This window comes from Vidua chalybeata, chromosome 18, assembly GCF_026979565.1.
Source record: "Vidua chalybeata isolate OUT-0048 chromosome 18, bVidCha1 merged haplotype, whole genome shotgun sequence".
Classification (NCBI taxonomy): domain Eukaryota; kingdom Metazoa; phylum Chordata; class Aves; order Passeriformes; family Viduidae; genus Vidua; species Vidua chalybeata.
The window spans coordinates 12201179-12227634 of record NC_071547.1 but is presented as its reverse complement, the minus strand read 5'-3'; the positions used below and the strand labels follow the sequence as shown (position 1 = coordinate 12227634).

General features: G+C 55.0%; 1 protein-coding gene across 1 annotated transcript; it reads left to right on the top strand.

Annotated features, from left to right (window-relative positions):
• Positions 1 to 8246: 8246 nt before the first annotated feature.
• Positions 8247 to 26441, top strand: MMP11 (matrix metallopeptidase 11). Its single transcript, XM_053959454.1, has 8 exons — positions 8247 to 8363; positions 16810 to 17060; positions 18298 to 18441; positions 19451 to 19584; positions 22200 to 22447; positions 22712 to 22925; positions 24223 to 24480; positions 25372 to 26441. The coding sequence occupies exons 1-8, from the start codon at positions 8247 to 8249 to the stop codon at positions 25503 to 25505; spliced, it is 1500 nt and encodes a 499-aa protein (XP_053815429.1). The 3' UTR covers positions 25506 to 26441.
• Positions 26442 to 26456: the final 15 nt, after the last annotated feature.

The following is a 26456-nucleotide window of genomic DNA, read 5'->3' as shown; positions in this document are numbered from 1 at the left end:
CTGCCCTCACAGGGTCTGCTCAGGGCACCGTGACGCCCCCGGGTTCCCGTTCCTGCGGGAGCCACGGCTCGCTGCGGCACACGCCGCCCGGTGCCTGCCGCCACCCGCGGGGAGCCGGCCGGGGGTGCTGCCGGAGCCTCCCGGGCTGCAGGTTCGCGCTTGGAGAGCCCTCATTAGAGCATGCAGGGGCAGATCTGGGCAGTGCTCCGGGTGTACCTGAACCGAAGTTATTTAGGTTAGCAGCAAATTGCACGGGATGATTGCTCGGGGATCTGGGCAAACTATTCAAAGCAGAAGAAAGCGTCTGATGAATTCGCCAGTATTTTTGTTTGTGGACAATCCCCCAAAAAGACAGAAGCAAACCCTCCAGTTCTTACCAATCTGTTCGCTACTCAAAATTACTCCATGAATCATTTGCGACTGAGTGTATGCAGTCAGTGGTTTTCTCATGTCCTCCTTTTATTTTGTTCTTTGAGCTAGTCCTAGTTTGCTTGTGCCAAGTGGCTGATTTCAGTCCCCAAGTTCACACAGAGCTCTCAGGTCAGAAGGAAATATGAAAGAGCTACCTTTTTATCCTATACAGTTTTTAGCAAGTAGAGTTGCAGCCAACAAATAACTAAAAAAAAAAAAAAAAAAAAAAAACCACCAAAACCCAAACAAACAAACAAAAAACCAACAAAACAAGAAAACAGGCAAATTGCTACCACTAAACAGAATTCACAGATTTTTCATGAGCAAATGGCACATTTCCTACGGGCCTGCCTCACCACCGCTCCCCAAGGGATAACAAAAGAGCAGTGTCACAGGCAGGTGATGTTCCCTGGTGTCACACAGCCCTGTCTCGCTCCGGGTGCCACTCCCCACACAGACACCTTCCTGTCTGCATCCTTGCTCCGCCGCTCTTTAGCCAAGATACAATGCCTGACACCAAGTGCCTGTGCCGCAGGAGTCGGAGATGAGCAACGGGAGGAAGAAAAGCCGGCAGTGTGTGACTGGAGGAGCTGCAGATGGCCAGACCTGGCTGCGAGGGGAGGGAGGCAGCGCTCCGAGCCCGTTTCAGCTTTCAAGTCCCGTGCTCCCAGGATCTACATGCCATTTCTTGGATGTGGTTTGCCCCAGGGCAATCTCAACAGCTGTGAAGTTTCAACAGATGAACGATGTAGTTTTCAATAAATTTCACCAAGCAAAGGAAAGGATTTTAACTCGTTCATGCTAGCTCACTTTTGGTCTGAAGGCTCTTCTGGACCCGAATCCATTCAGGTCGGGAGTGTTTCCTGTTTGAGCCCCAGGCACACCTGAGCTATATGGAGAGGTTTTCCCTGTCAGAAGAGGCTTCTCTCAGCCGTGCCCGTGGCTCCTGGGAGGTGCAGGAACATCCCTGCCTTTACCTGTGCCACTTAAACCCACTCTGGTGGAGGAAGGTACCAAATGTGGATGCCCTCAGCTCCTGGTGGGGAAAGGAGAGACGACGGAAAGACAATTTTCCAAATCTCCTTGTGGCAACTGCATCTTGGAAATTCCATTTCCTTTGTGCTCTTGATCCAGAAGTGGGGCTTGTGCTCCTGGAGTCATGTTCTCATCCCAGTGAAGGCTGATGCCATTAATTGTAACTGAAAGAGGGGCTTTTGTGTTCCAAATTCTTCAGTCGGAGAAGTCAAGAAATTCCCTCTTCCAGAACACATCACGTGTATCCTCAGATCATGAGGACGATTACTGTGAATTCACCTGCTGTACACAGGACAAGACAGCAAGCCTGAGTCCTGAGGTAAAAAGGCAGCACAGGTTTTTTGGTGCATGTCTGGGGATCTGAGCAGTGGGGCTGTGACCTTTGCTGCCTCTCCTCTGGTTGGGATCTGTCAGGGAGTCCGAAGCAGCGAGCTCACACCCCTTGCAGGAGATAACAGTGCTGAGTGAGCCCTGGAGGGATCTCACACCTGTTCAGCTCCCTGCTTCACCTGGCCCTGCTTTATCTCCAGTGTCCAGGACAACGGGCTCAGGGCTGAGCATTTCCTCCTCACCCAAATGTCTGCCCAGAGGCCATTCCCTCCTGCTCCTGCACAGCTGCTCCCTGGCCAGTCTGGTTCCCCCTCTCTCTGCAGACAGACAGACAGACAGCAAACATCTCCAGGAGCTGTCCCACTGGTTCCCCACAGCTCTGGAGAGCACTGATGGAGCTTCCCTGTAGTGAAACAGCACAGGACCAGCTACAAGCTCGAGGGTGGGTCTGTGTGCGAGGCAGGGGTGCCCATGACCTTTAGGAAGCTCTTAGCACCAACCCATGAACAGCTACTGCTTTGAACCAGAACATTGCAGTGACTGCTTCCCCACCTCTCCCCCTTCCCAAGCAAAGACACAGCTCAGATGGCACCCCAAGAGATCTTGTGACTTCTGCAGCCTTTACACAACAGTGCACAGACACCTGTGATCTGGGGCCTTTTGTCCCAGCTCTCCAAAATGTTTCATGAGTTTTAGTCATCATGTTGCTCTCCCTGTCCCACTGAGGCTCCCCAACCATCAGCTTCCAACAGAAATTTCTTAGACAAACTAAATATCGGCTCCTATCTTTTCCTTCCTGTAAAAGAAGGCAGTGGTATCTCCCTTTCACATGGAAAGTCAATAACCCCTGTAAATGCACAGGGCAGCCTGGCTGTGCATTCTGATTTCTCATGATTTCTGCTGAAATGCTTTTCTTTCAGCTGGCATCTCTGCCAGAGTCATCCATGGGCTCCTCCACAGGAACACTGCAAACATCCTGTGTAGCAACAGCCTGACCTTTTGAAGAATCAGTGATCTGAGCAAACCCCTCAGCTCTCTGGAAAGGCTGCACACTGTGGATGCAGTGCTGGATTAATTCCCAGCCTTGTGCAAGCTCTCGTGGTGCTCTCTTCAGATGGCTCTTCAGAGGGGTCTCTGGGTGCTCCCCTGGATCTGAGGCTGCCACAGGGAGTTTGTGACAATGCAGTCTCAGAGTTCAGCAATTGCAGCCCGAGAGAAAGTGGGGAAACACTTTGGGAACTGATCTCTGACACTGTCCCACAATTGATTTCAGTGACATTTGCCAGTGGCAGTGCAGTGAGTGTCACACAGAGCATCCAGGGTAGTGTGGAATGGCAGGACATGGCATCACTGCTGTGCAAAGTTACTGCTGGAGAGGCACTTTGCATCCCAGAGGGAGCCGGGAGTGCATTCACACCAATAAAATCCACGTTTCTGTGGTCTCTCTTCACAGATATCTCCTCTGGCCCAAATTTTCTTGCCCCCCTGTGTTTTTTCCCCCCAGGCTCACATCCTCACTGCCTTCACATGGCTTTATTCATTCAGAGCCCCGTGTCTGGCTGGTTCTGCTCACCCAACACCAACCAGGCCATGAGTGCAGCCACCCATCCTGCCGAGGTGTGGGGAGCCCTCTCTCCTTCCTGCTGCTGGCCCTGGCTTGCCAAGCTGGCCTGCACGTCCCGGGGACAGAACCTCTCACTTGCCACGGGTGACCACACGCCAAGGGACTATGCCAGAGCGATGTGGAGGGGCAGGAGGGTCCCAGCAGCAGCGGCGCTGTGCCGAGAGGAGCTGGGGGAGCGGGACCTGCTCCAGGGAAGGGAGTTCAGCTGCTGAGGAGGGGGGAGAGGGAGCTGAGGGGCTTGGCTGCTCTGAGCAGGAACGTGCGTGAAGAAAAGCTTCGACCCACACCCTGAATTCCACAGCTCGACTCCAGGGACAGGGAGAGGGAGAGAGGACAGGACGGGACAATTCCAGCAGCCCTGCGACTTGTTCATAAAAGCCTCATCTCGGCAGCCCTGCCCGCCTCCTCCCCCTTCGCCTCCACAGCTCACGCTGGGTTTTATTAACGCAGTTCCCCTCAGGCTAGAGGGAATCACGTCCCAGGAGACATTCCAGTCTCAGATCAGCTTCGGAGGGGATCAGAGGGAGCCAAGGGTGGGGGGCGTTTCACCAGGACGTTCCATCGCGGAGAGCTGGCAGGTTGGGAGCGCTGCAAGACGGCACTAGCAGCCTCCTTATCAGAGCCCGGGCAGCCGCAGGCTGCAGCCCAGCCTCTGCCCGGCCCTGTGTCCCAGGCACTTGTGCTTGGTCCGGGCTGCTGGCTGCCAGCTGCACCCCTGGGCTCTGCCGGGTGCTGGTGCACGGCCGGGCACGGGGGTCTGGGCACCGAGTGTGGCCCGTGGCTCAGCTGAGCTCACTGTTGGTGACCGCAGCCCCAAGGGCTCGGCCTCAGCCGCCGGCTCCTCGCCACCGTGGCCCCCTGCACCAGTCCGGACCAGCAATTCCTCTCGCCAGGAATGGGAGCTGGCTCCCCGGCGTCTGGCTCCCCAGGTGAATTGCGGTGTGCCCTGAGCCTACGCCAGGAAAATGCCAGCAGATGAAACTGCATCTCAGGCCAAGAGACACGAAGATGGATGTGTTTTCCTCGCCTGGCTTATCTCGCAGGCAGCGCTTCTCACCCGAGCCCGGCTCTGTTTGTGTGCGCTCGGCTCCTGGCACGGGGCAGGAGATGATCAGACAACAAACACTGCGGTGAGCTCCCGGAGCTGCAGCCCGGCCCTGCCCTGCCCTGCCCCGCCGGCACCGCGGCACCGAGCTGCTCCTCGGGCACCAAACCCCAGCGCTGAGCCCGGGGCCGGGGCTGAGCCCAGGGCTGGGTCCAAGGCCGGGTCCCGGGGCTGCCTGCAGCTGCACTGGGGCTGCAGTGGGAGGAGGGGGAGGAAGAGCTGTGGGACCCCGCAGCTGCTCGGGCACCGTGCGAACTGCAATGTGAGCGGCCCGGCAGTGTGAGCTGCTCTGGGGACAGGCTGTGGCTGTCTCAGTGCTCCCCCAGGGACCCCTTCCCGGCCCGGAGCCCTGAGGAGCGCAGTGCACCTCTGCAAGGTGAGGAGCAGCACGGTCCTGCTCCCTGTCCCTCGTTCCGAGGTCGGAGGGGCAGCAGTGCCCACCCAGCAGCCCTGCAGGCAGTCACGGCCCTGCCCCACTCGTGCCCCTTGGTTTCATAAGGGCACTGCATCAAGCTGATCCCAAACCCGTCTGACTGCACCGCTGGGTTCAACCCAGAATTAAGGTCAAAGAAAGGGGAGTTTTAAGGGCAAAAGAAAATAGACGTAACATAAGTAGTAAGGAATCAAGCAAGACTTTCTGGAAATTCATAGTGAGACTGACCTAGTTGCGTTGAAGTCTGGAAAACTTTGGTGTTTTCAAGGTTCACTGTTTGGACTCAGGGCAGCCTGCACAATTCCAGCATTTCCATTTAAAAGATTTTTTAAAAACCCAAAAGAGATTTGAAGCAAAGCACTTTGCTGACCAACATACATTTTATTTTACATATTACTTTACCTTTCCACTTGTGAGTCCAGGCCCAAAGGCCAAGTTCCCACTCCACAACCTCTTCTTGCCCACTCCCCATGCCCATGTCTTGGGCTGCCAGCAGAGGAGGAGAACTGGGTAATTCAAAAAGTACTTCTGGTCAATCATGTTTACATGGGCAGCTCAGTGCACATGACCCCCAGCCTTGTTTGCACCCACCAGCACCTGTACAAATGCCCACTTTGGCTGCCCAGGAGAAAAACAAGGTGCCAGGGCCAGAGAAAAGGGGAATCCCAAAAGCAAGAGGTGAGAACTGAGACTTGCCTGATGGGGATGTGTCCTCATTTGTCATCCACTGAGCAGTGATGCTGGAGACATCAATTCATGAGGTTATCTCCTACAGAGAGAGCATGTAGAGAAATCAAAGGGGTTTCTCTGTCCTGGGGATTTGGCTCCTGGACCCTCTTCCAGATGCTCAGGGAAATGCCCAGGGGCCATAAAGCTCTGTGCTGACTTTGCAGGGGACCTCAAGCCAGGTCCCCAGGCACACAGAATACAGCTGTGAAAGTCACACCAGGGAGGTGGCAGGAAACAAAGGACTTTGGACAGACAGGCTTAATCCATTTAAATTCAGTTTCTCTCTCACTTCCCTCCCCTTTCCCCTTGGCTCTCATCACACAGCTCTTCCCCCACCTCCCCTCAGTCCCAAGTGCCTTCCAGCAGTATCACACCCAAGTGGCCCATGGGCTGAGGGAGTTATCCCACCTCTTTGCTGCTCACAAAGAATCAAACCTGCTGTTCTCTTCCCCTGGCACAGCCCCTTTCCCCCTAACACCTGCTGGGCTGTAGAGAGAGGTTATCCCCAGCTGCTGGTTCCTGCTGAGACTCACATTACGATGCTGCTTTGCCTGCCCAGGTGTTCACAAGGCCCTCCTTGTTGGGAAGCCTTAGGGGAGTGGGAGAAGAGCTAATGCTTGTGGTCAGAAGGGCTTGGAAAAGTCCTGCCACTTGCTAGGGCTGGAAGGCCCTGAACAGATGCTGAGTTAGAAGAGCTCCATGTGGGGATGCCAAATCAGCAGCATCAGTGACCATGGGGACCTCTCAGCCATGAGAACTTCTACTGAGCTGCAGCCATCCCAAGAAGCCCAAGTTTGGCTCCAGCCTGGCAGGAGCTGCAGGAAAGCAAGCAGACAGTGAGATGTCAGACTGGGAGATGTCAGACTGTCGGTGCTCTGGGGCTGGGGTGGGTGGGAGCCCTGTGCTCATGTGGCAGCAGCCTCTGTGCATTCATCTGCATCCTGCAGACAGCAGGGGTGAGGGCTGCATGGACAGGACAGACAGTGGCTGAGAGAGCTCCCAGCTCAGGAACACAACAAGAAGGAATTCCGCAGGCTGCACACAGGGCACGGGAGTCCCCAGAACACCCAACAGCCGTTTTCCTGCTGCTAAACATCTACTGGATTGGCTGGGAAATATCTGTGATCCCAAACACAACATAGCACTTTCTTTTGTGCTAAGTGCCTTGGCAGGAGCCAGCAGTTCTCACACACAGTTCCATCTCTGCAAGGACCAAGTTTCCCAGAACACCCCCTTTAAAAGTCTCCTTTCATTCAGAAGAGCCAAACTGCCTGTTGCTGCCTTACAGGCTGCTCCTATGCCTCTCCCCACTTCCCCAGGGCTCCACTTCCATGGGCTGGAAAGCACTGAGCTCCCAGAGACACCAGCATTAAAAGAAAAGACACTAAAGAAAAGAGAGACAAAGGCAGGAAAGCTTTTTTCACTGGGACCCAGCTGTCTGGCTCAGAGAAAGGCAAGAAACAAGGGTCTGCTCTGCATTCCTGGGGCACAGCCAGAATAAGAGCAGAAGGGTAAATTCCACAGTGCAACGTGGTTTTCCCTGCTCCCCTGTCCCCTCTTACAGATAAGGCCTCGGGGATATGCTGAGCGTGGTGCTCCAGTGCAGGGACATCTTGCTAACAGCCTGTGAGTTAAACACTGCAGCACCTTCCAAAGCCAGCCAAGACCAGGCTCTTTCTTCTCACATCTGCTCACCGTACCCAGTATTTACATCGCCAGTATGGTTCCCATAAAACTAAACATGAACAACTGATCACAGACAAATAAAGCAGTAATAGAGCCTGGGATGTCAGGAAGCCTTACTCACTCCCTGCACACCAGCCCAGGCAGCTGGAGATCAAAGTTTTCTTATTTGCAATACATTTCTTGAAACAATTTTCAGCTAAACTCAAGTCTGCTGAGAGGATGCTGACACAATCCAGGGCTTCTCCCATAGAAACAGGAACCAAGAAACCAGATCTGTGCATTGCTGCCTCCATCTCCAGGTGGCTGAGCAGATGGAGAAGGCTTTGGCATCTCCAAAATGGGGAGTTGCTCCCTTCTTTACCCTCCCTCAGCATCCCTGCTCGGGAAAGCCTTCTTGCAAAGGCTGAGTGAAGGGTTTGAGTGAAAAAGTGAGCAAAGCAGAGCCCTGCACAGGCAAAGCAGGGGTTCAAACACATTAAAACACGGCTGTGAGCTACTCCCCGTGGGGACTGGAGTGGTCTCGACGGGCATTAAGAGGATGGGATTCAGTCCTTGGTCCCCTTAGGCAGGAAAGGTGAAAGACACGTTTAAAGGGGCCCGTTGAAAGGCACCCCAAGGCAGACAGGACCCGGAGGCCGGGGGCCGGTGCCGGGCAGGCGTGGGAGGGGGGGGTCCCGCCCCGCTCCGCCCCCGGGGGGTGGCGGGGCGGAGCAGACGGGACGGGCGGGACCCCCCTCCCGCGATGCCGCCGGGCCGTGTCCCCCCGGCCCGTGCAGCCGCGGCTCGGGGAGAACAAAAGGCAGGAGCGGGAGGAGGCGCGAGGAGGAGGGCAGGCGGCCACGGTGGGGGGATAAAAGGCTCAGCGAGGACCCCCCCCCCGGCTCCTCTGCCCCATGTCCGAGCCCGCTGCGCCCGGCATGGCCCGCCCGCCGCTGCCCGCCGCTGCCGCCTTGCTGGCCGCCGCTCTGCTGCACTGCGCGCCCGCCGCGCCCGCCCGCCGACACAAGCCGGTGAGTCGGGACCGCCCGGTGCCTCCCTCCGTGTCCCCCGCCGCTCTCCGATGCTGTCCCGAGGGCAATGTTTCCCCGGCAGATCCTCCGCTGAACGGGATGAGCCGTCTTGCCCCGCCGCTCCATCCATCCGCGAGCCGCGCTCGGGATGCCGGCACGGGCAGCGCTGCCGGAGTCACCGGCCGCGGGACGGTGCCCCTGCCCCGGCGGTGCCTCCCGCTCCGCGGGCTCCTCCTGGCTTGTTGGGGAGTTTTCACGGCCGCGTTCCCCAGGGAAAACGGGGACCGGGACAAGGAGAGCTTAGGAGAGGACACGGCATCCCCCGTGCTTCACAGGCAGCAGAGCACTCGCTGCTGCTCGAACACCCCCTGCACGCTGTGCTGGCAGTTCCGAGAAGTTACGGGGAGACGCGACTGAAGGGATGAATCAAAGGCGCGGGCAGGAGAGGAGCAGCAGGGCTCTTTCTCCCTGCACATGCCTGCCCGATCCCAGCCCCTGGGACGGAGCTGCGAGCAGCAGGGACTGCGGCTGCCGGAGAGGAGCAGCGGCGTGCGAGGGATTTGGGGGACGGGAGAAGACAGAGAGCTCCTTGTGCTGGGAATGTGTGCGTGTGTAATCGGGTTATTATAGACATGTGCTTCGCTGCTGTGCCATGAAATAATAACAGAGCAAATGCCCAGTAGCAGCCCAAGGGGATTAGTTCAGGTTCTGTCGATGGTTTTATTATCAGCTCTGTCATCTGAGCACTTTCTAACTTGGCTGCTAAATCTGCTGTGGGCTGGGACTTGGCACGGAGCAGCCTTGGCCCCCAAAGCGCTCGCATTCCTCCAAACGAAGTGTCACCGTGCTTGGCCCCGCGCTGCCTCTGGGAAAGGTGAGGCCAAGCGCTCGGTGGTGGCACCCTGCACGCCGGGAATGACGCTGCTCTGCGGGCTTCGGTCCCGTCGGAGAGCAGCAGGGGGTGGGCTGGGAGGGCAGAGCTCCGCCCGCATAAAGCTGGAGACTGCTGGCTCCTGCGGGACGCGGGCTGGGCCGGCAGGTGCCTCGTGCTCTGCCCTGTGCAAGCTGGGAAGCTGCTGCTCCCGGAGGAGCCGGCACAGCCCCTGGTCCTGGTCTGGCTGCCGGCAAGGACCTGTGTGGGGTCCTGGGGGAAGGGAGAGCCAGCTGGGTTTCACACGCTCTGAGCTCGAGCCCAGCCCAGCTGCCGTGGCACCGTTATCTCCTGTGCCAGCGCCCACAGCTGCTGACTGACTGCAGAGGTTGCAGGGGCTCAGCTGACTTGGCAGTACCCCTTGAGGTGGGATGTACACCGGACTGCTGAAAGCACAGAGTTAATGCAGGGCTCCAGCTCTGCTCAGACTCCTGGTGCGTCAAACCCACTGCTCCAGAAGAAGGTCCCCCCAGGAGGCAGTGTGCCAACAGAGAGGTGATTTCTTCCTCATCCCAGGCTAATGCTCTGCACTGCGAGTGCTAATCCTTCCCTCTTGGCTGGAGTAACTCCAGGTGATACTCCTGCAGGACGGTTTTCTTCAGGAACGCCTTGTGCTCGTGTGTTGGACCGGCCACGTGGGGCTCGGGGTTTCAGGCTGATGTGTTTGACCAGCCTTTGCAGAGATGGTGGCTGCACTGGTTGGGTTGGAAATGGACAGGTGATTTCCCATCCTTTCAAATAGCAGTTCTGTCATCCCAAATAGCTGTTCTTTTGGCTTCCTTATCTGGTGTCAAGGCTTCTGAAGGTTATTCAGCTGTTTCTGAGGTGCAGCCAGTTTTACACGATGGAAGCTGGCAGCAGTGCTCCCCGCTGCTCTCCCGGCCGGGGAACACGAGGCTGCAGGACAGCTGAGGTGGCACTGCCGGCTGACAGAGGCCTCGGCCACTCTGCCCTCTCTCACAGAGCTGTGCCACGCCATCACGTGTTCCCTTCTCTGACTACTCCGAGCCTGCTGCACAAAAGGATGCTTCCCTCATGTCTGACAGCAGCTAATTTCCTGTCTGGGCACCTATTGCTGTCAGGTGATGAACGAGGAAGGAGCCAAGGGGCTGAGCCGGGAGAAGAGATTCCCACTCCTGTGAGACAGCACAGGAGTTCCTCGAGCTGTGCCAGTGCGTGGGCTGGGCAGGCACGGCCCGGGTGCAGGAGTGTGCTGCACCCAGCTTTGTGCTCCAGCGGCCAGCCACAACGGCAGCAGCTGAGAGGGGAGGGAATCCAGGGCTAAGATTCACTTTAAAGCCAGGCTATAGGGCGAGTTGCAGAAGGACTTGTGTTGAGACAAACCCTTAGAGCTCCTTCACTTTTTTTTTATCCTAATGCCTAAAGAAAGAAAGAGAAAACTGAGAGCAGAATCAAGGCTGGGTCTGGTGTCCACTGTAAAACTCGAGAACAAAAGATCTGCAGTCCTCGGGCTGTGCACGCGCAGACACTGAATTCCTGCCTTGCTTTCAGCTCCCCTGGGAAATCAAAGCCCGTGCATTTGCTGGGAAGGTCTCTCTCCGTGGAGAAGTGGGGGGCACCCTCCCAGCTACCAATGTAACCCATCAGGGGTCCTGCAGATCTCCCCCCGAGCACAGCAGGTTCCCCTCTGGAAGCAGGGCACTGCCTTCCCCACAGCCCCTGCCTGCCTCACTCCGGGCTCGGGCAGCTCCTGCAGGAAGGGTTTGATTTGCACTCCTTGGTTTGGCTATTTAAATCCTGCAGTCAGCCGTGGGGTAATTTTAGGCATGTTTATCTTCTGCTCTGGGAGAGACTCAAGACACATGTAAGTAGTTATTCTCCAGCGGGTTTGTTGTGTTTGTGCTTCCCCAGGCAGCACACACGCACACCCTGCGCTGTGGCAGGGCTTGGGGTGCAGCTGGCAAAGCACATCAGGGAGGGACAGGAGAGAAGCACTTTGGGGAGGATCCCCCTCTCCAGGTTATGTTACACTTGCTTCCCCCACACTTATCCTGCCCTGACACCATAACTTGTGGGGCTCTGCAGAAGAAGGGATGCACTGTGTAGGAGTTGTTTGAAAATGATTTTTGGTGGAAAGTTGTCCTGCAGAGATGCTGATTCTACTTCCTACTAAGTAGCTCTTTTCTACTAATCTCAAATATATGGACGGTAAATAAAGGGTTTGTGGGTTTTCTTGCACTGGGGGTGGCTCAGCCTAAAGCAAATGGAAGCACAGCACATAGCTGCCCGGCAAAATGAAAAGCACAGCACTTCAGGGGTTCACTAAGGGCTACAGACATGTTTTTAGACGTTCACTGAGATCCTGGTGCAGAGAGAGGAGTCCCAGCAAGGACAGGCAGGTGACCAGACTTCCTCCTCTTGGTTGATTTGGGCAGGAGAGAGGCACTGGTAGCTCCTGGCTTCCCTTAGCTTGGATGTAACTACACAATGAAAAAACATCTCAACCCCCTTCCTCCCCTGCCAGGAGTGTGCCACATCCTAGAGCAGTTTCTTCGTTTCAAGGGGAATTCTAGGTCATCAGATTAAGGGCTCTTGAAACCTTTTGCTATGTCAGCATCCTGGGGCTTGTTTGCTCTGTAAGGACTCCTGTTTCTGGCAAACTGTTGCTTGGGTGACACTAGCAGCTTGGTTGTAGTGTTGTTGATGGAATAGTCCCACAAACTGTCACATAATTAAAATGTCTGATAATAAAAATAGTCCCACAGTGTTTATTCATTCGCTTTCTCTTGTTACACCAAAGCCTGGTTCTTCTCATTCTGTCTGTGGCCATAAACATTTGCAGTCCATGTTTCACGTTCCACGTTGCTTAGGAAAAGTAAACATTTTCCTTTTTTCATTGCCAACAACAACTACCACCAAGTAATCCGGAAACAAACTGTCAGGCCCCAGGAGGTAGTGCTGGATGGTGCCATGGGGTGTGGGAAGTGAGTGGAGAGGAAAATCCAGCAGTGTGTGCATGGCCAGGCACTGCAGCAGCTCCTGTTTGGCCCCAGCCTTTGTGCTCTCTCTGTCTGCAGTGGGACCAGGCTGCAGCCAGCATGGAGGAGTCCTGGAGCTGAAGTATTTTGTGTGAGCAAGGAATTCATAGAGACCTTGTCCTGGGGGAGGCAGGATCAATAAATCTGGTGGCTTTGCCTAGGCATTGTCTCCACTAACAGTGCCTTGAGCAGGAGCACATTTTAGCTCAGGGTTAGACCAGACCACAGTCATGTTTCTGCCACGAGACTCCACCTGCAGCATCAGCACTTTCCCAGCCCAGGCTGCTTCTGGAACACAAGCTGACTAGAATGAAGCTGGTTCCAGTTCCACCATTAACCATCAGCTGTAGCTGCACTTTCCAATCCAACCCCTGGCAATCCATGCTGGGCTGAGAGGCAGGCTGCACAAAAAGCCATCTATGCATCAGGAGAACAATGCTGGTCTCAGGCAGGAACATTGCTGTTCAGGGGCTGCAGAGCCCTTGGGAGGCATAGCCACCCCACAGTGGGCAAAAATGGGGTGAGAGAACAGTCTTACATGAGAACTGCAAGAGAAAGCATCTCTGCTGTCCTTCCCTGCTGAAATAAGGAGTGCTCTGAGGTGCAGGCTTGTAGGGAGGAGGGGGATAATGCTGCCAGCCAGAGAGGCAGCAAACACCTCTGAGTAACAAAAGGAGGAAGCAGAAACAGAAGCAATGGAAAAGCAGGAGCAGAAGGAACAGGGAAATGGAGACAAAGTCCATGAGCTCGTTCCCCAGCTGAAGAGGAAACAGCCCCAGTGACAGGGGAAGCATCCAAGACTGATGGATTCAGGCTGTAACTTGTCCAGTTGCTCCTGTTGGACAGGGAGAAGGGTCTCCTTTCACGTCCGGGAGCCCAGGTGATTAGGTACACAATAGAGGACACAAGTTTAAGTTCAAGCAGGCAGAGGAGGATGGAGCCAGGCACAGGAGGGCCGTGGGTTTGTCAGCACCAGGCACCAGCCCCACCCCTGTGCTCATTTAGGCACAGTGCTGCTGATGCTCCACTGCAGCTGGGCTGCTCCGGCTGCTGCTCCTCCCGGGGGCTCTGCAGGGTGAGTGCTGCCCAACACGAGGAGGTTAAAGATGCTCCTGGCTCCTTGGGATGGCTGGAACACTTCCTGGGAAGCTTGGCTGCTGTTCATCTGGCTCCAGCAGACCCAGAGGTGATGGCTGTTGTATCACAGCACTTGAAGGCTGATAAAGCTGTGAGGAACTGAGTGGGCAGCCTGTACCTCCGCTGTGGTTTCTGCTGTCCCGTGGGATCCGTCCTTTCCCTCCTTCCCCCTCAGCCTTTCAGTCACGAGGCTGCAGGAAGAGGCATTTTCTTTGTGAGGAGCTGTGACCAGCCTGCAGCACAACCCTCTTTGGTAGAGCTTTGCTCCTCTGCAGCCCTCACTGCCCTCGACCCTTGGTTTCAGGCCTGGAATACTCTCTGTGCTTGTGCTGTATTCACATTTACTGGTCAGCCTCTACTGCAAAGCCCTGGCCTCTGACTACAAGGCAGCAGTTCCCATGCCAGCAGGCACCCCAGCTGTGGGTAATGCAGGGAGGGCACTGCAAGTGGCTGCACACACTCAGCCAGAGGCTCAGATCTGTTTTGCATTCTGCTGGGACAAACCCTATCCTGGGTTGCAGGGATTTTCCTTGGCTTTTGTGTTCAGGAATCCCCTCCCCTCTGCTGGTGGGATGGCACCAGTGGGGATGCCCTGATGGGTACCCAGCAGCCAGTGCCCTCCTCCCCTTCCCCTCACAGCTGTGCAGGAGCCTGGCAGCAGCAGGGCCCTAAATGAACCCTGAGCAATGCAGTTGGGGTGTGGTAGCAGCTCAGGGAACAAAGCAGATCTCCCCACGAGAGGGAGGGCTCAGCACTGCCTGGGAAGGATGCAACCTTAAGCGAGCGGACACGGTATCTAATTCCTGGGAAGTGCCTGCAGCAAGGTGTGTCCAGCCAAGGAGGCCAAAAACTCCAGCCTGGGTGTCCCCTGAGCATTGTTTGGCAAGTGGTTTGTGCCTGTCACATTTCCCCTTGCCTGCAGTGGCATTTTCCAGCCCTTTCCTGCCATGGTGCTAATGTTGGTGCCGTGACAACAGGGACAGAGTCACTGTTTGTCCAGAGGCACACGCAGGGCAGCAGGGCAGGTCCTGCCTCCTGCCCCACCCAGAGCCACTCACAGGATTACACTGTGCCCCCTTCCAGGACCCAGTCTGCAAAGGACAGGAGGAGCAGGGAGGGTCCTGCTCTTGCAAAGTGAGGTTTGGAAAGCTGGGATTCATAACAGTGCCTTGAGCTAACCAAAGAGGGGAGAGCAAAGCTGCCTCTGCTCTGCCTCTGGGCATGGGATTCCTCAGGGCAAGAAGGAAACAGGCAGCTTCTCCTCTCTCTGCTCCTGGTCAGAGGAGAGTGATAACCTCCAGTTCAAGCCAGTGGCCCCAGTCTGTAAGGAAACTGGCCTTCCCAGGGGGGGAATGTGCAGAGCATCGCCGAGGCAAAAAACAGGGGTAAGGCAGCCTCAGCCACCCCACCTCCCTGAGCACTTCTTGAGGGTTTCCCAGTGCTCCTAGGCCCCGCACTTCCCGGCCTTGGAAAACCAGATGCATTCATCACCCCAAGGCCTCAGCTGCCAGGACCTGGCAGTGGGTGCACCCAGGAGCAAGGGGCTGAGCAGCCCTGCAGGCTGTGCTTAGGTGACACAGCTGCCACTGTGTGCTTCGGTGTCATCGGGGCTGACAACAAGATGTTGGCCAGAACATGAACTTTGTCAGCTTCTCCTGCCAGCTGTCCTTTGCAGCAGTAGCTGCCAGCCCAGGCAGGGTGCCAGGTGGCTCTCAGAGAGCTCCTCTTAGAAGACAGGTACCTCCAGCCTGGCAGGGCGCCAGTCTCAGCAGGAGCAGCCCAGTGCAGGCTCCTCTGGACAGGCCAGCCCGTGCTCCTCCTCCCCTAAGCCTGGAATGGATGCTCAGGGCATGGCTGGTGGCTTGGGCAGGTTTTGCTGTTCAGGATGTGGAAAGGGTTTCTCTCTTTCCATGTGTGGCTGGTGCAGTTCCTGTGGTGTGTGAAAGTGCACTGGGACACCAGGACTGTATCAATGGCTCTGAGGCAAAGGCTAGCAGTTGCCAAGTCACCAGGGGTGTCTGTCTGTGTGTCTGGGAAGGAGCAGCCAGCAGGCTGGAGTGGTGACACACACACCAAAATCCTAAAGTGATGTGTGGACACCCAAAGTGCAGCTTGTGTGACCTGCCTGGCTCCCCTGTCCATCTGTGCCTGGCTCAGAGGCACGGGGCCAGGAGCTCAGTGGTGGAATTAATGCCAAGGCCTTCACACTTCACTCCAGCCTGTGTGAATGGGCTCTTTGTGGGAGCAGAGGGTGGCAGCATGTGGATTACAGGCATCATGGCAGCTCTGGCACCGTGCCATCCTGACCCCCGTGTCGCTGGCAGGGCAGCCAGGAAAGCTGGCCTGGAAGAAGGCAGCTCTTTGCAGGGGAAGAAAGAGCCTGCCTAAAGCCCAGGTCCTCCCTCTGGAGCCCTGTGGGACAGAGCTGCCTGTCCAGGTAGAGATGCACCACTGCTGCATCTCAGCTCCTCCTGCTGCTCAAACACCTTCCATTTGCTGCATAAAATCAGGCAGGAAAAAAAAAAAAAAATCAGTGGTTGGCCCTCTGCAGCACAGTGATGTGGACCAAGCACCTCTCACCCCACAACAGGTCGGAGGTGACACCTGAGTTGTGTTTCATGGTGGCAACACGGGAAACCGGTGGAAGTCAGCTAATTAGCACTAATTAATGTTGTCAAGAGAAACATTGCTTTTCCAGCTAAGCGTGGGAGAGCCCAGATCTTATCCCAAGCAGAATCACAGGTACAGTGAGGCGAGGGGACACGGCGCAGTCCTTCCCTCAGGCAGTGGTGGGGGCCGCAGGGACAGGCTCTGCTGCTCTCTGCCCGTGGGCTGGGCTGTCACCCCACAGCTCTGTGTCCTGCTCTGCCGTGTCCACTGGCCATGCTGAGACCTGCCCACGGTGCCAGGGCAGCAAGAGGACACCACAGAAGTGACAACAAGGAGCACAGCTGCACGCTGGGGACTAAAGACTTCCTCCCACTAATGTCACCTCTACCTGGGGCCAGGAGGGAATAAAGGATGTAGGGCAAAGGGGGAGAATTTATTCCCTAGTGATTTGTTTTATACTTGAAGGGTCTGGTTCTCATCCACAGCCTGCAAAAGTATTTCCTGCCGGCCAGCTGCCAAGGAAATGTGGACCAAAAATAGCCGAGTGCTTAGAGGGTGCCATGGCACGACACAGTGTCCCCCAGGTGTGAGCCAGCCTCAGAGCAGGGAACACAGCATGTTTGTGGGGGGCAGGCTGTGTCCTACCATGGGGAAACAGCCTTGGGCAGAAGTGGAAGTCCCTGCTGCAGGACTGCTGTGGGCAGCTGCCCACCACTCTGCAACAAGGCAGCATCCTCACAGACACCGAAGTCGTGCTTTTGCCTTTCAGGACATGTCTCGAAAGCATCACACCTGGAAGGAGCAGGCTCCTTGGCTGGCTGCCCTGGTGAACGCCGTGGGCACGGGTGTGCCTGCCAAGGGCTTCCCCGTGGCTGCAGCCGGGCACTCGGCCGGCTGGAACCCGCCCCGCTGCGGCGTGCCCGACCTGCCGCTGCTGCCGGACGGCCCGAGCGGGCGGAACCGCCAGAAGCGCTTCGTCCTCTCCGGCGGCCGCTGGGACAAGACCAACCTCACCTACAAGTAAGGGAGGCCTGCAGTGGCAGCTGGGCTGGTGTGGCAGTCAGGCTGTGTGGCAATCAGGCTGTGTGGCAGCCAGGCTGGTTCACTTCTCCTTGCCCAAACGCTTGGTCTGGTATCCCTGGAGCTGCGATGGGACCGTGAGAGGCACAGGGACCAGGGGAGCCACACCCTGAACCACGGCTTGTCCCCAGCACCTCCTCATCCCCTCCTGAGCACGCTCCACAAGCACAGCTGCCCTTCCCTTGTGCACAGCCATTGCCTCAGCCCCGGCAGTCCCACACCAGCACTCCTGGGCACACACGGTCACTGCCCTCACACGTGCTGAGCTGAGCCTCCATCACCAGCACTCTCCTGCTGTGCCTCTGCCCCACAGCCACCCCACGGGGGGCTCACCTCACAGTTTATTTTAAAAAGATCTTTTTATTCAGCTGTTTTTGATAGTCCCGTAAACACCACTTCAGTGTAAAGTTTTGCCCAAATCACCCCACACGTTCTCAGTTGTGAATCTACCCAACAGACTGGAGGGAGGGTTGTGCTGCCTCTGCAGCTGCCCTCAGGGGTATGAGTGGAGAAGTGAGCACAGTCATATGGACCTTGACAGCATGTAAATCATCTTTTGCTTATTCCAATACAGGAGACAGTTCCTCACACCATCAGGAGGCTGAAGATAACAGAAAGGCTTCTTCCTTTTTTTTTTTTTTCTTTTTGGTCAGTAGTGTTAAAGAAAGAAACACAGCAGAGATTTACATATAGCAATACTGTTAATGGAAAGGAAAGAAACTTCCCTCTGTGGCAGACCTTTCAGTCTGCTCTTGTTATCGGAGGAAGTGGGAGCAACTGCTGAGTGAACCCAAGTTTCCAGTGGCAAAAAGTGCAGCGATTAAGGAGAAGAAATCACATCACACCACTCTCAGGAATCTTTGTGGTGGTGGCCTTACAGGGGATAGACCTGGGGAGTGCTGTGGCACTTCAGAACAAGACAGAATCTGCAAAACTCTCCAGGGAAGAGAGTGCCCTCTGGCACACCAGCCAGAGGGTTTCAACACTGATGGGATTTATCTGCTGCACATGTTGATTGGTAGAGGGTAGTGGAGCAGTGCATGTATGGATTGGAGACGTTGTGGTGCTGGGAATTGTGGCCCTGGTGATGCTGATTGTAGAGCTGGTGTCTTTGTGACAGCCCTGTCCATGGGACAGCAGCTGATGCTCTCCTCATCCAGTGTCTGTTGCCTTCCAGAATTATCAGGTTCCCATGGCAACTTGTAAAAGCTAAAGTGAGAAGGACCATAGAGGAAGCTTTGAAAGTCTGGAGTGATGTGACCCCGCTGACCTTCACCGAGGTGCAGGAGGGACGGGCTGACATCGTCATCGACTTCACCAGGTGGGCACGGCGGGCAGCACAGCCTCCTCCTGCCAGAGGAGCAGGGCTGTAACCAGAGCCGAGAGCTGCCAGCACACAGCTCAGGCACTTACATGGAGGCTCACATTTCTGCTTTCAGACATTGGGATCATTTTAGTTTTGTCAGTTGTGGGCTGCTCGGTGTGAGCGCAGCTGTTCCACGCTGGCCATGCACAGCACCGTTACTGATCATTCATTAATTTTCCTGGGACATTTACGTTTCTCTGCCCACAGGCTGTTTTCTTAAGCGTTTGTTTTGACTTTCCATCTTCAGGTCCTCCATCCTGTCCCTTGACTGAAGGATGTATCTGTCTGCCCAAAGACAAATATAGTTTCTTGGTTAAGTGAATCTTGGCTCCTGGCCTGAAATTCCCTTTTGGCAAAATACTCACTGGGGCAAAGACTTCCCTGAGCTGCGTGTTTGCACAGAGCTAATGAGGGCAGTGGAGACTGTCCAAGCAGTGATGTGATTTGCATGCTGTGTATTTGTCTCCCTCAGCTCTCTCAAGTGGCCACATCTCTCATGAGTTTCCTTCATTACTCTTCAGTGGCTTGGCTTGAGTGAGGACCTGAGAGTTTGGCTGGGTTTGCTGCCAGCTGCCCTTATGCAGTCCCCCCACCACCCAGTAATATCAACTCAATCTTGGCTTAGCCAGTCACCTCCTTAGTTCTTTAGGCTCCACAGTCAGCTCTGGGCTGGAAGCTGAAGAGGGGAGGGGGAGAAACATCCCTGAGAAAACATACAAACTCCCCAGAGCTTGGTGTGACTGAGATCTGCTTCCTCAGTGCGTGGTGTGATCAAGTTGCTTCCTCAGGGCTCTGAAGCAGAATTTGGCTTGTGGCAATTGGAATAGCTCTGAGCAGTTGATCTAGACCAGTGGAATGAACTCAGGATGAGAATGAGAGCTGCTGTCCCCTCTCAGTGCCTCCCACCTTTGGCTACATGATGCTGGAGCCCCTTTGTCTGAGGTGCAATGTGTCTTCCCCCCAGGTACTGGCATGGAGACAATTTGCCTTTTGATGGGCCTGGAGGGATCCTGGCGCACGCATTCTTCCCCAAAACACACCGGGAAGGAGACGTTCACTTTGACTATGACGAGACCTGGACGATTGGGAACAGCCTGGGTACGGTTCTGTTTCAAGAGGAGCTGTGGGTGCTCCAGGGTGCTTGTCAGTGAACTTGGAAATGATTCCCTGTGCTGTGAACAGGGACCCTGTAAAACTGAGAGGCAACAACTATTTTTGTGGTGAGCATTGTCATCTCTCACCAGTTAGAAGCCAGCTGTTAGCATCCAGGCCCAGGACCCCAGCTTCCCCATGGACTCCTCCTGTGTGGGGGAGCAAGAGTTTGTTCTTCTGCCCAGCCATGTGCCCTGCCACTGGGGAATTGCACCTGGCATTGGCAGGAGTCATGAGAAATGAAATGAGGAAAGGATGAAGGAAAACTGAGGCTCAGGCTCTGTGTGACACCGTTGTCTTCCAAAGAACAGCCTCAGTCCCAGTCCCTGCACGCATTGTTCACAATCTCTGCCCTCAAACAAGTCCATAAAGGGAAACCACCCAGGCTCCAGCTCTGTCCCCGTGGCCTGGGAATGCTCTGACCACAAACAACACCACATCCAGTCAAGACTCTTTTTTAAAATTTTGCTAATAATAGATCCAAGCTGGTAGCTCTTTGCTTGGGCACTCAGGGTCTGGTGTCACAGTATCTCATGAGATACTGCAGTACTGCCTGGGACCATCTGGAGCAGTGCCCAGTGCATCAGTTTCTGGAAGACTCACCAAAATTAACCCAGGTCAGCTCCGCCTCCTCCTTCCCAGTTTATCTACATGGACAAAGAATCACAAAGCCCAAGTTAACCCCAGGCCTCTCTGGGGATTCCCAAAAATATTGCCCATGTCAGTGAGCACCCCCAAAGCCCGTGGGGTGCCCCTACCATGTCAGTGCCAGCTGTAGGCCAGTTTGACGGCATGGGACACAGCACTGCTGTGTCTCACAGCCCTGCTCGTGCTGGCCCAAAACAAGAATCACAAGCACAGGACCTCTTTGCAGAGGGGTTTCTGCTCCTGGGGCAGGAGCGGGCTCTGTTGGTTTTCACCCTCTGTTGTTGAAGAATTTCCTGCTTTCTCCCATAAAACAGTGTTGGGGGCAAACCAGGAACCGAAAGTGGACACCAGTTCCCATCAGAATCCAGCTCTATTCCATGGCATTCCCCCTTCTCCCCCCCCCCCCTCCCATATCATCCATAAATAACTGTTGTAAAAGCTCTTTGGAGCTAATTGCCATTTAATATGCTGAAAAGAGCTTTACGATATAAACATGGATAAATCCTTGACTCAGCTCTCAGTGAGACAGGGAAATCCTTAGCCTCATTTTACTGATGGGAGAGCACGAGTGTGCCCTGGGGTCACCCCAGAGCCGTGCAGGAAGCGGGGCCCCTGTGGAGGACCATCCGTGAGGGACACAGGGATGCTGTGCAGCACAGCTCCTTCAGCCGTGCTGTTGTGCACCTCCCCTGGAGACTCTGACAGCACAGCTCATCTGCCAACACTGGAAAGCAGCAAGTGAGGAGCCTGCCAAGCTAAACAGAAGTGTCTGAAAGTTTGTAATAAATCACTGGCATAGGAATCCCACTCTCTCAGCTGACCTAGATGTGTTGATTTAATCAGGCCGGTGCTGTGCAGATTCATGGCTTCCAGGTAAAGCTGGCCGGTGGAGGAAGGCAGGGCTCACCTTCCCCTCCACCCTTCCCAGGGGTTCCTCCCCACTGTGTTCTCCCTTCTCCTGGAGCTGAGAAGTGACCTGGTCCCCTGCAGCCAGCAGGGAAATCCTGCTTGGAGCATCAAGGCTGGCTGACTCACATCCCTGCTGCTCTCATCACTTGGGCTGCAGCTTGGAGGATTTCTGGCTGAAGGCAAGTGAATGAATATGCTGGGACATAGTGAAATTTACCAGCTCTAGAAAGGACCCTTTGGAAGCTAAACAAAACCTGCCAAACAATGCAAGTTTGTGTACTGAAATCGCCTTTCCCCCTCTCCTTTTGTAGATACACCAAGGTAATGTATTCCTAAAACATGGTCTCTCATAAATCTGTTTAAGTCTGGTGAAGAAGTCTCAAGATATTTTATGGATTTATTTCTAAGACAAGCAATAAATGAGCTCCCTCTGCTGTCTGTGACAATGGCCTTTGGCAAGTGTTAATCCCAGAGTTCTCTCACCAACACCAGTATCTTCCACAGGGGATGTGATCTAAGTGGGACTTGCTAAATTTCAGCTCTAGCCAACAACTGCTTCAAGCTGGGTGGACAAACACCAACCTGACCACACCACCTCCTACACCTCTGGTCTAGACTTCCTTCTCTGTGCAAATTTCTCCTTTCCAAAAATGCATGGAAAATGCTTTTCTTCCTGGTAGCTGATGAGGTGGCAAGAGCCTCTGACAACAGAATTGCAGATTACCAACATATCCAGGTTAATACCCAAGTGTATGAATTGACTCATGGTGCTTCTGAACCAGTGAACCTCTTTATTTTTCCCTCTGACTCCTTAAAAAAACCCTACAAACATATTTTCGAGCTACACCGGAGATATCTGGGAACAACATAGTTGGAGGTAGATTTCTCTTTCCTCTTTTTGGACTCCTACAACACATGTCAGTGTTTGGTAACTGGTATTAGCAGGCCCAGGAGGCCAAAGCATGTGAGCAGACAAAAGTATCTTCCAATTTTTCCCTTTGTAGGCACTGACCTCCTGCAAGTGGCTGCTCATGAGTTTGGCCACGTGCTGGGCCTGCAGCACACGGCTGTCTCCAAGTCTCTGATGTCTCCTTTCTACATCTTCCGCTACCCCCTGAGCCTGAGCGAGGATGACAAGCAAGGTATCCAGTACCTGTATGGGAAACCCTCACTGGATCCTGACCCAACCCCAACCCAGCCAGCAGAGGTGCCCCAGCCAGACCTCGAAACAAACGAGATCACCAACGTGCAGGTGAGTGCAGGGCTGGTCTGTGCCCTTCCCTGACACCCTGGCTGGGGCTGTCCTGCAGCAGCCTGAGCTGGTGTCTGCCTCTTCCACCAACCCTGCTGAGGCCAGGCCCAGACCCCACGGCTGGCAATGGGTTGTGCAGGGAGGGGATCTCTGTGCAGCCCGTGCCCAACCCAAACGGGGCAGCTGCCTGGACACAGGGGCCTTCCCCTGGGGTGTGCCCAGCCGGGGCTCTGGGTGCCAGCCCTGACCTGCTGTGCCTTGCAGGGCGAGCAGCCCGACGCCTGCCACACGGCCTTTGATGCTGCAGCCACCATCCGAGGGGAGCTGTTCTTCTTCAGGTCCCGCTACGTGTGGCGGCTCCGCGCTGGAAAGCTGCAGGATGGCTACCCAGCTCTGGCCTCTCGCCACTGGCAGGGCATCCCCAGCTCTGTCGATGCCACCTTCGAGGACCCTCTGGGCAACATCTGGTTTTTCCAAGGTAAGAGCTGGACTACGATCAGATGGCTCAGAAATCTCAATTACTTAGGGGTAGTGAGGACCCAGCAGGTTCCTGGAACAATAAACCTCTTGGAAATCCTCAGCAATCCAGTAATCCTGGTTATTTGTTTCCTTATCTATTTAAACTTTTTATCAGGTATTGAGGACCAAGAACAAGGGTTCACTTTTTGTTTTAAACACAGCCACAATATCCTATTCTCCTTCCCTGGAACACAAACATTTGTAATTTGCCTCTGCCCCAGCAGAGGAGAAGGAAGGAAACATTTGCTCCATCTCTCCAGCTGTCACGGGAAGCACTGTGCCAGAAGTGAACCCCAGCAATTCCGTGGTTGTGCCTGTGTCTCCTGCTCAGGGTGGGGACAGGATTTTCTCTGCTCCTCAGAGACCTGGATGTGGAACTTCCCTAGTACCACATGGCTTTATGAGCCTACAGGGAGCCTGGGTGCAGAGCCAGGCAACCTCCAGCAACCAGAAAGATTAGGAATGAAACCAGCTCTTGAACATCTCTGGGGTTCAAGGCCAGCAACAAACCTCGTTTCAGCTCCACTGTTTTCTTTAATGCTCTTCCCAAGTGGAGGTTTAATAGGAGGGATGCAGGATGACCTGGGAACTCATGATGGGTGTGCACACCCCGTCTGCACTCCATGGGACCGAGTACCAAAATCAGAGTACCAGTGGCTCTGCAGGCAGAGCTCCTGCATGAACACATTTCTGAGCACCTGACCTGCACACAAGGACTTACAGTGCTAAAATTGGCAGGCTCCTACGGTGAGTTAAAATGAGATAAGGGGAAAGTATTACATGCCCTAGGCTAATTACAGAGATTCCCATTTTAATCTAATCTGGAACTCTGCTTCCAGTCTCTATATCAGCTTGGCAAATTCTTCCTGGTTTCTGCAGCTTGCTCCTTTCCAGCCACATGCCCCTTTGTGCCTGTGCATGCCCACATGATTTCCAGGTGCTGAGATTGCAGGGCAGAGGCTGGTGCCTGCAGCCAAGTCCTTTGTAACTTCCACAAATAGAGAAAAATGCTGCTGAAATGGACCTTCCTGTCCCCCTCCAACACCCACCAGGCTGGACTGAGGTGGGATGTCAATGCATTGACAGCATTTTGGACACACAACCGTGGCGGCATCCATCACACTTGGTGGTGGTTTTGCCTCTCAGGCACAGCTTCCCGTGGGAGTTCTGCCAAGGCACCAGCTCCAGTTGCACAGTTGCCTGCCAAACTGTCAGAGTTTTTGACCCCTTGTTTCCCTTTTCTGTCTCCTCAATAGATTCTCAATACTGGATTTATGATGGTGAGAGACGGGTATCTGGTCCCACCCCAATTGTGGAGCTGGGCCTCTCTGCATCCCCTGTGCAGGCGGCTCTGGTGTGGGGGGCTGAGAAGAACAAGATCTACATCTTCAGTGGAGGCAACTACTGGCGCTTCAACCCCCAGAGGCGCCAGGTGGACAACATCTACCCCCGGGCCATGGCCGACTGGCGTGGCGTCCCGCCGGAGATCGACGCCGCTTTCCAGGACGAGTTTGGTCAGTGCAGCAGCAGCGTGGCCTGCTCTGGCTGGCAGCACTGCCCAGCTGGAAGAGCTGAGCAGATTTACACATGTGGTAGTAGTGGACATTGCCCAACCACAACACATCCCATACAGTGTAGAGGGGCAGTTCCCTCCAGTGGGTAGAGAACTGAGAAGTTGTTTCATTCCCACTAATTGCAGCAATTAATATGTAAGTGTATGATAGAGAGAAGTCAAATATCTGACCAAGAAAAGGTCACAGAATCCTGCCCACCTCTTACTGCTCCTGCCAAAGGAAGTGATGAGAAGACAACAGAAACACTGCCTACACTTCTACCTGGGAGCTGAACAAAGAACAGGCTGAGCCTGGTATTGAGCAGTCCTCCCCACTGTGCCCCATGCTGAAAATAGTAGGGCAGTGCCACAGAAACACTGGGGACAGCCAGGGTGCTTGGGATGACAGGTGTGGTGAGTGCCTCTTTCCTCTCTAAGGATGAAGTGAAACAACTCCCCACTGCTTCCAGAACCTAAATTCCAGGGCAGTTTGCCCACAGAAACAGATGCTCTGAGCAGGTCTTCACAAGTTGCCCGTCCCTGTCCTAGAAATCCCCTGCCCTCACAGGGCTGGGTCACTACAAGCATACAGCATATTTAAACCCACCAGGAAAATAAAATCAAATCCATCCTGTTTACTGTCCAAAAAGTAAAACTAGATTTTTTATCAAAACTAAAACAGTGTGAAAGAAATGGGAATGGCACAAGCCTGGGTTCAAGTAAAATCTCCTGCCTCTTCCAGCTCTCTTTCAGTACCACATGTGTTGCAGAGTGACAGCTGAACAAAATGCTGGCAAAGAGCTCTGAGCCACATGAATGCTGCTTCTTCTAAACCTTCCTCTCTCACCCACAGGTTTTGCCTATTTCCTGAGAGGCCGAGATTATTGGAAGTTTGATCCGGTCCAGGTGAAAGTGCTGGAGGGCTACCCACGCCAGATCAGCCAGGACTTCTTCAGCTGCACACCCTCCTCCAACTCCTTCAGATGAGGGGGATGCCTGTGTCCTCCACGCTCCCCTGTTGTCTCCCTTTACCTCCAGCAGCCACACAGAGGGTTCCCTCTGCCATTCCTGGCTTCCTTCCAGGCTCAGCATCTGACACAACAGGTGTCTGTCACAAGTGACAAAGTTTGCTCCTCTCCAGTTCCAGCAGCCCCAGCCTCAGTTTCTATCAATGTAAAAGCAGCTGCCATGCTCTTTACAGGCAAGGGAGGCCACTCTCGTCTAGCAATAGCATCCCAAAAGCCACCAGGCCAGCCTGGAATGGGATCATGCTCTCATAATTAATCTGAACCCCATCCTGTAGAACTGATCCACGGCATTTCCTATGTTTACATAACTCACTTCGGCAGCCCTTTGCTGCTGCAGACGCTGGCCAAGGAGGAATGACTCCCCCCAGCCCGGGGCTTTGAAGGACACCGACCCTACCTGCAGAGGAGGAGGACTGCGACGTGCGGCTGCTGCCAGAGCCACTCCGCCGGGGCAGCCGTGCTGACTGCCAGGGCCCTGCCGCAGCCCTAGCCCGGCTTGACGTTGTATCCCTAGCATGCGTTAGGATTCTGTACCGATCTGTATATAGACAAGGGGTCCCTCCCTCGCTCCCTCCCTCCCTCCCTCGCTCCCCGGTGCTGGGTGCTAGTGCTGGACACTGCCCCGCGCTCATCCCGCCATTCCGGGATGCTCAGATGCACTGATCGCTCTCGAACCGCCGTTCCTGGACCGGGCTGGCACCGCACACGCACCGTGCCGACCCAGCCTTAGGCCAAACGCCCCGGGCTGCGAACAGCCTCTTCCCTTTCCGCGTCCCGGCCCGGGTGCGCGGCTGGCGGCAGGGCGCCGGGGCCGCAGCCGTGGCCCGGCCCGCCCGGAGCGGCAGGCGCGGCGCTCCGTGTGTATTTATGTTCCGCCCCGCCACAATAAATAAAATCCGCCTCTTTTCTA

Excerpts from the sequence above, each read along its gene's own strand:
- MMP11 (XM_053959454.1), top strand. The coding sequence starts at position 8,247 with ATGTCCGAGCCCGCTGCGCCCGGCATGGCCCGCCCGCCGCTGCCCGCC. Across the intron at positions 8,364-16,809 it reads CCGCCCGCCGACACAAGCCG|GACATGTCTCGAAAGCATCA; the intron begins GTGAGTCGGGAC and ends TTTGCCTTTCAG. Across the intron at positions 22,448-22,711 it reads ACGAGATCACCAACGTGCAG|GGCGAGCAGCCCGACGCCTG; the intron begins GTGAGTGCAGGG and ends TGTGCCTTGCAG.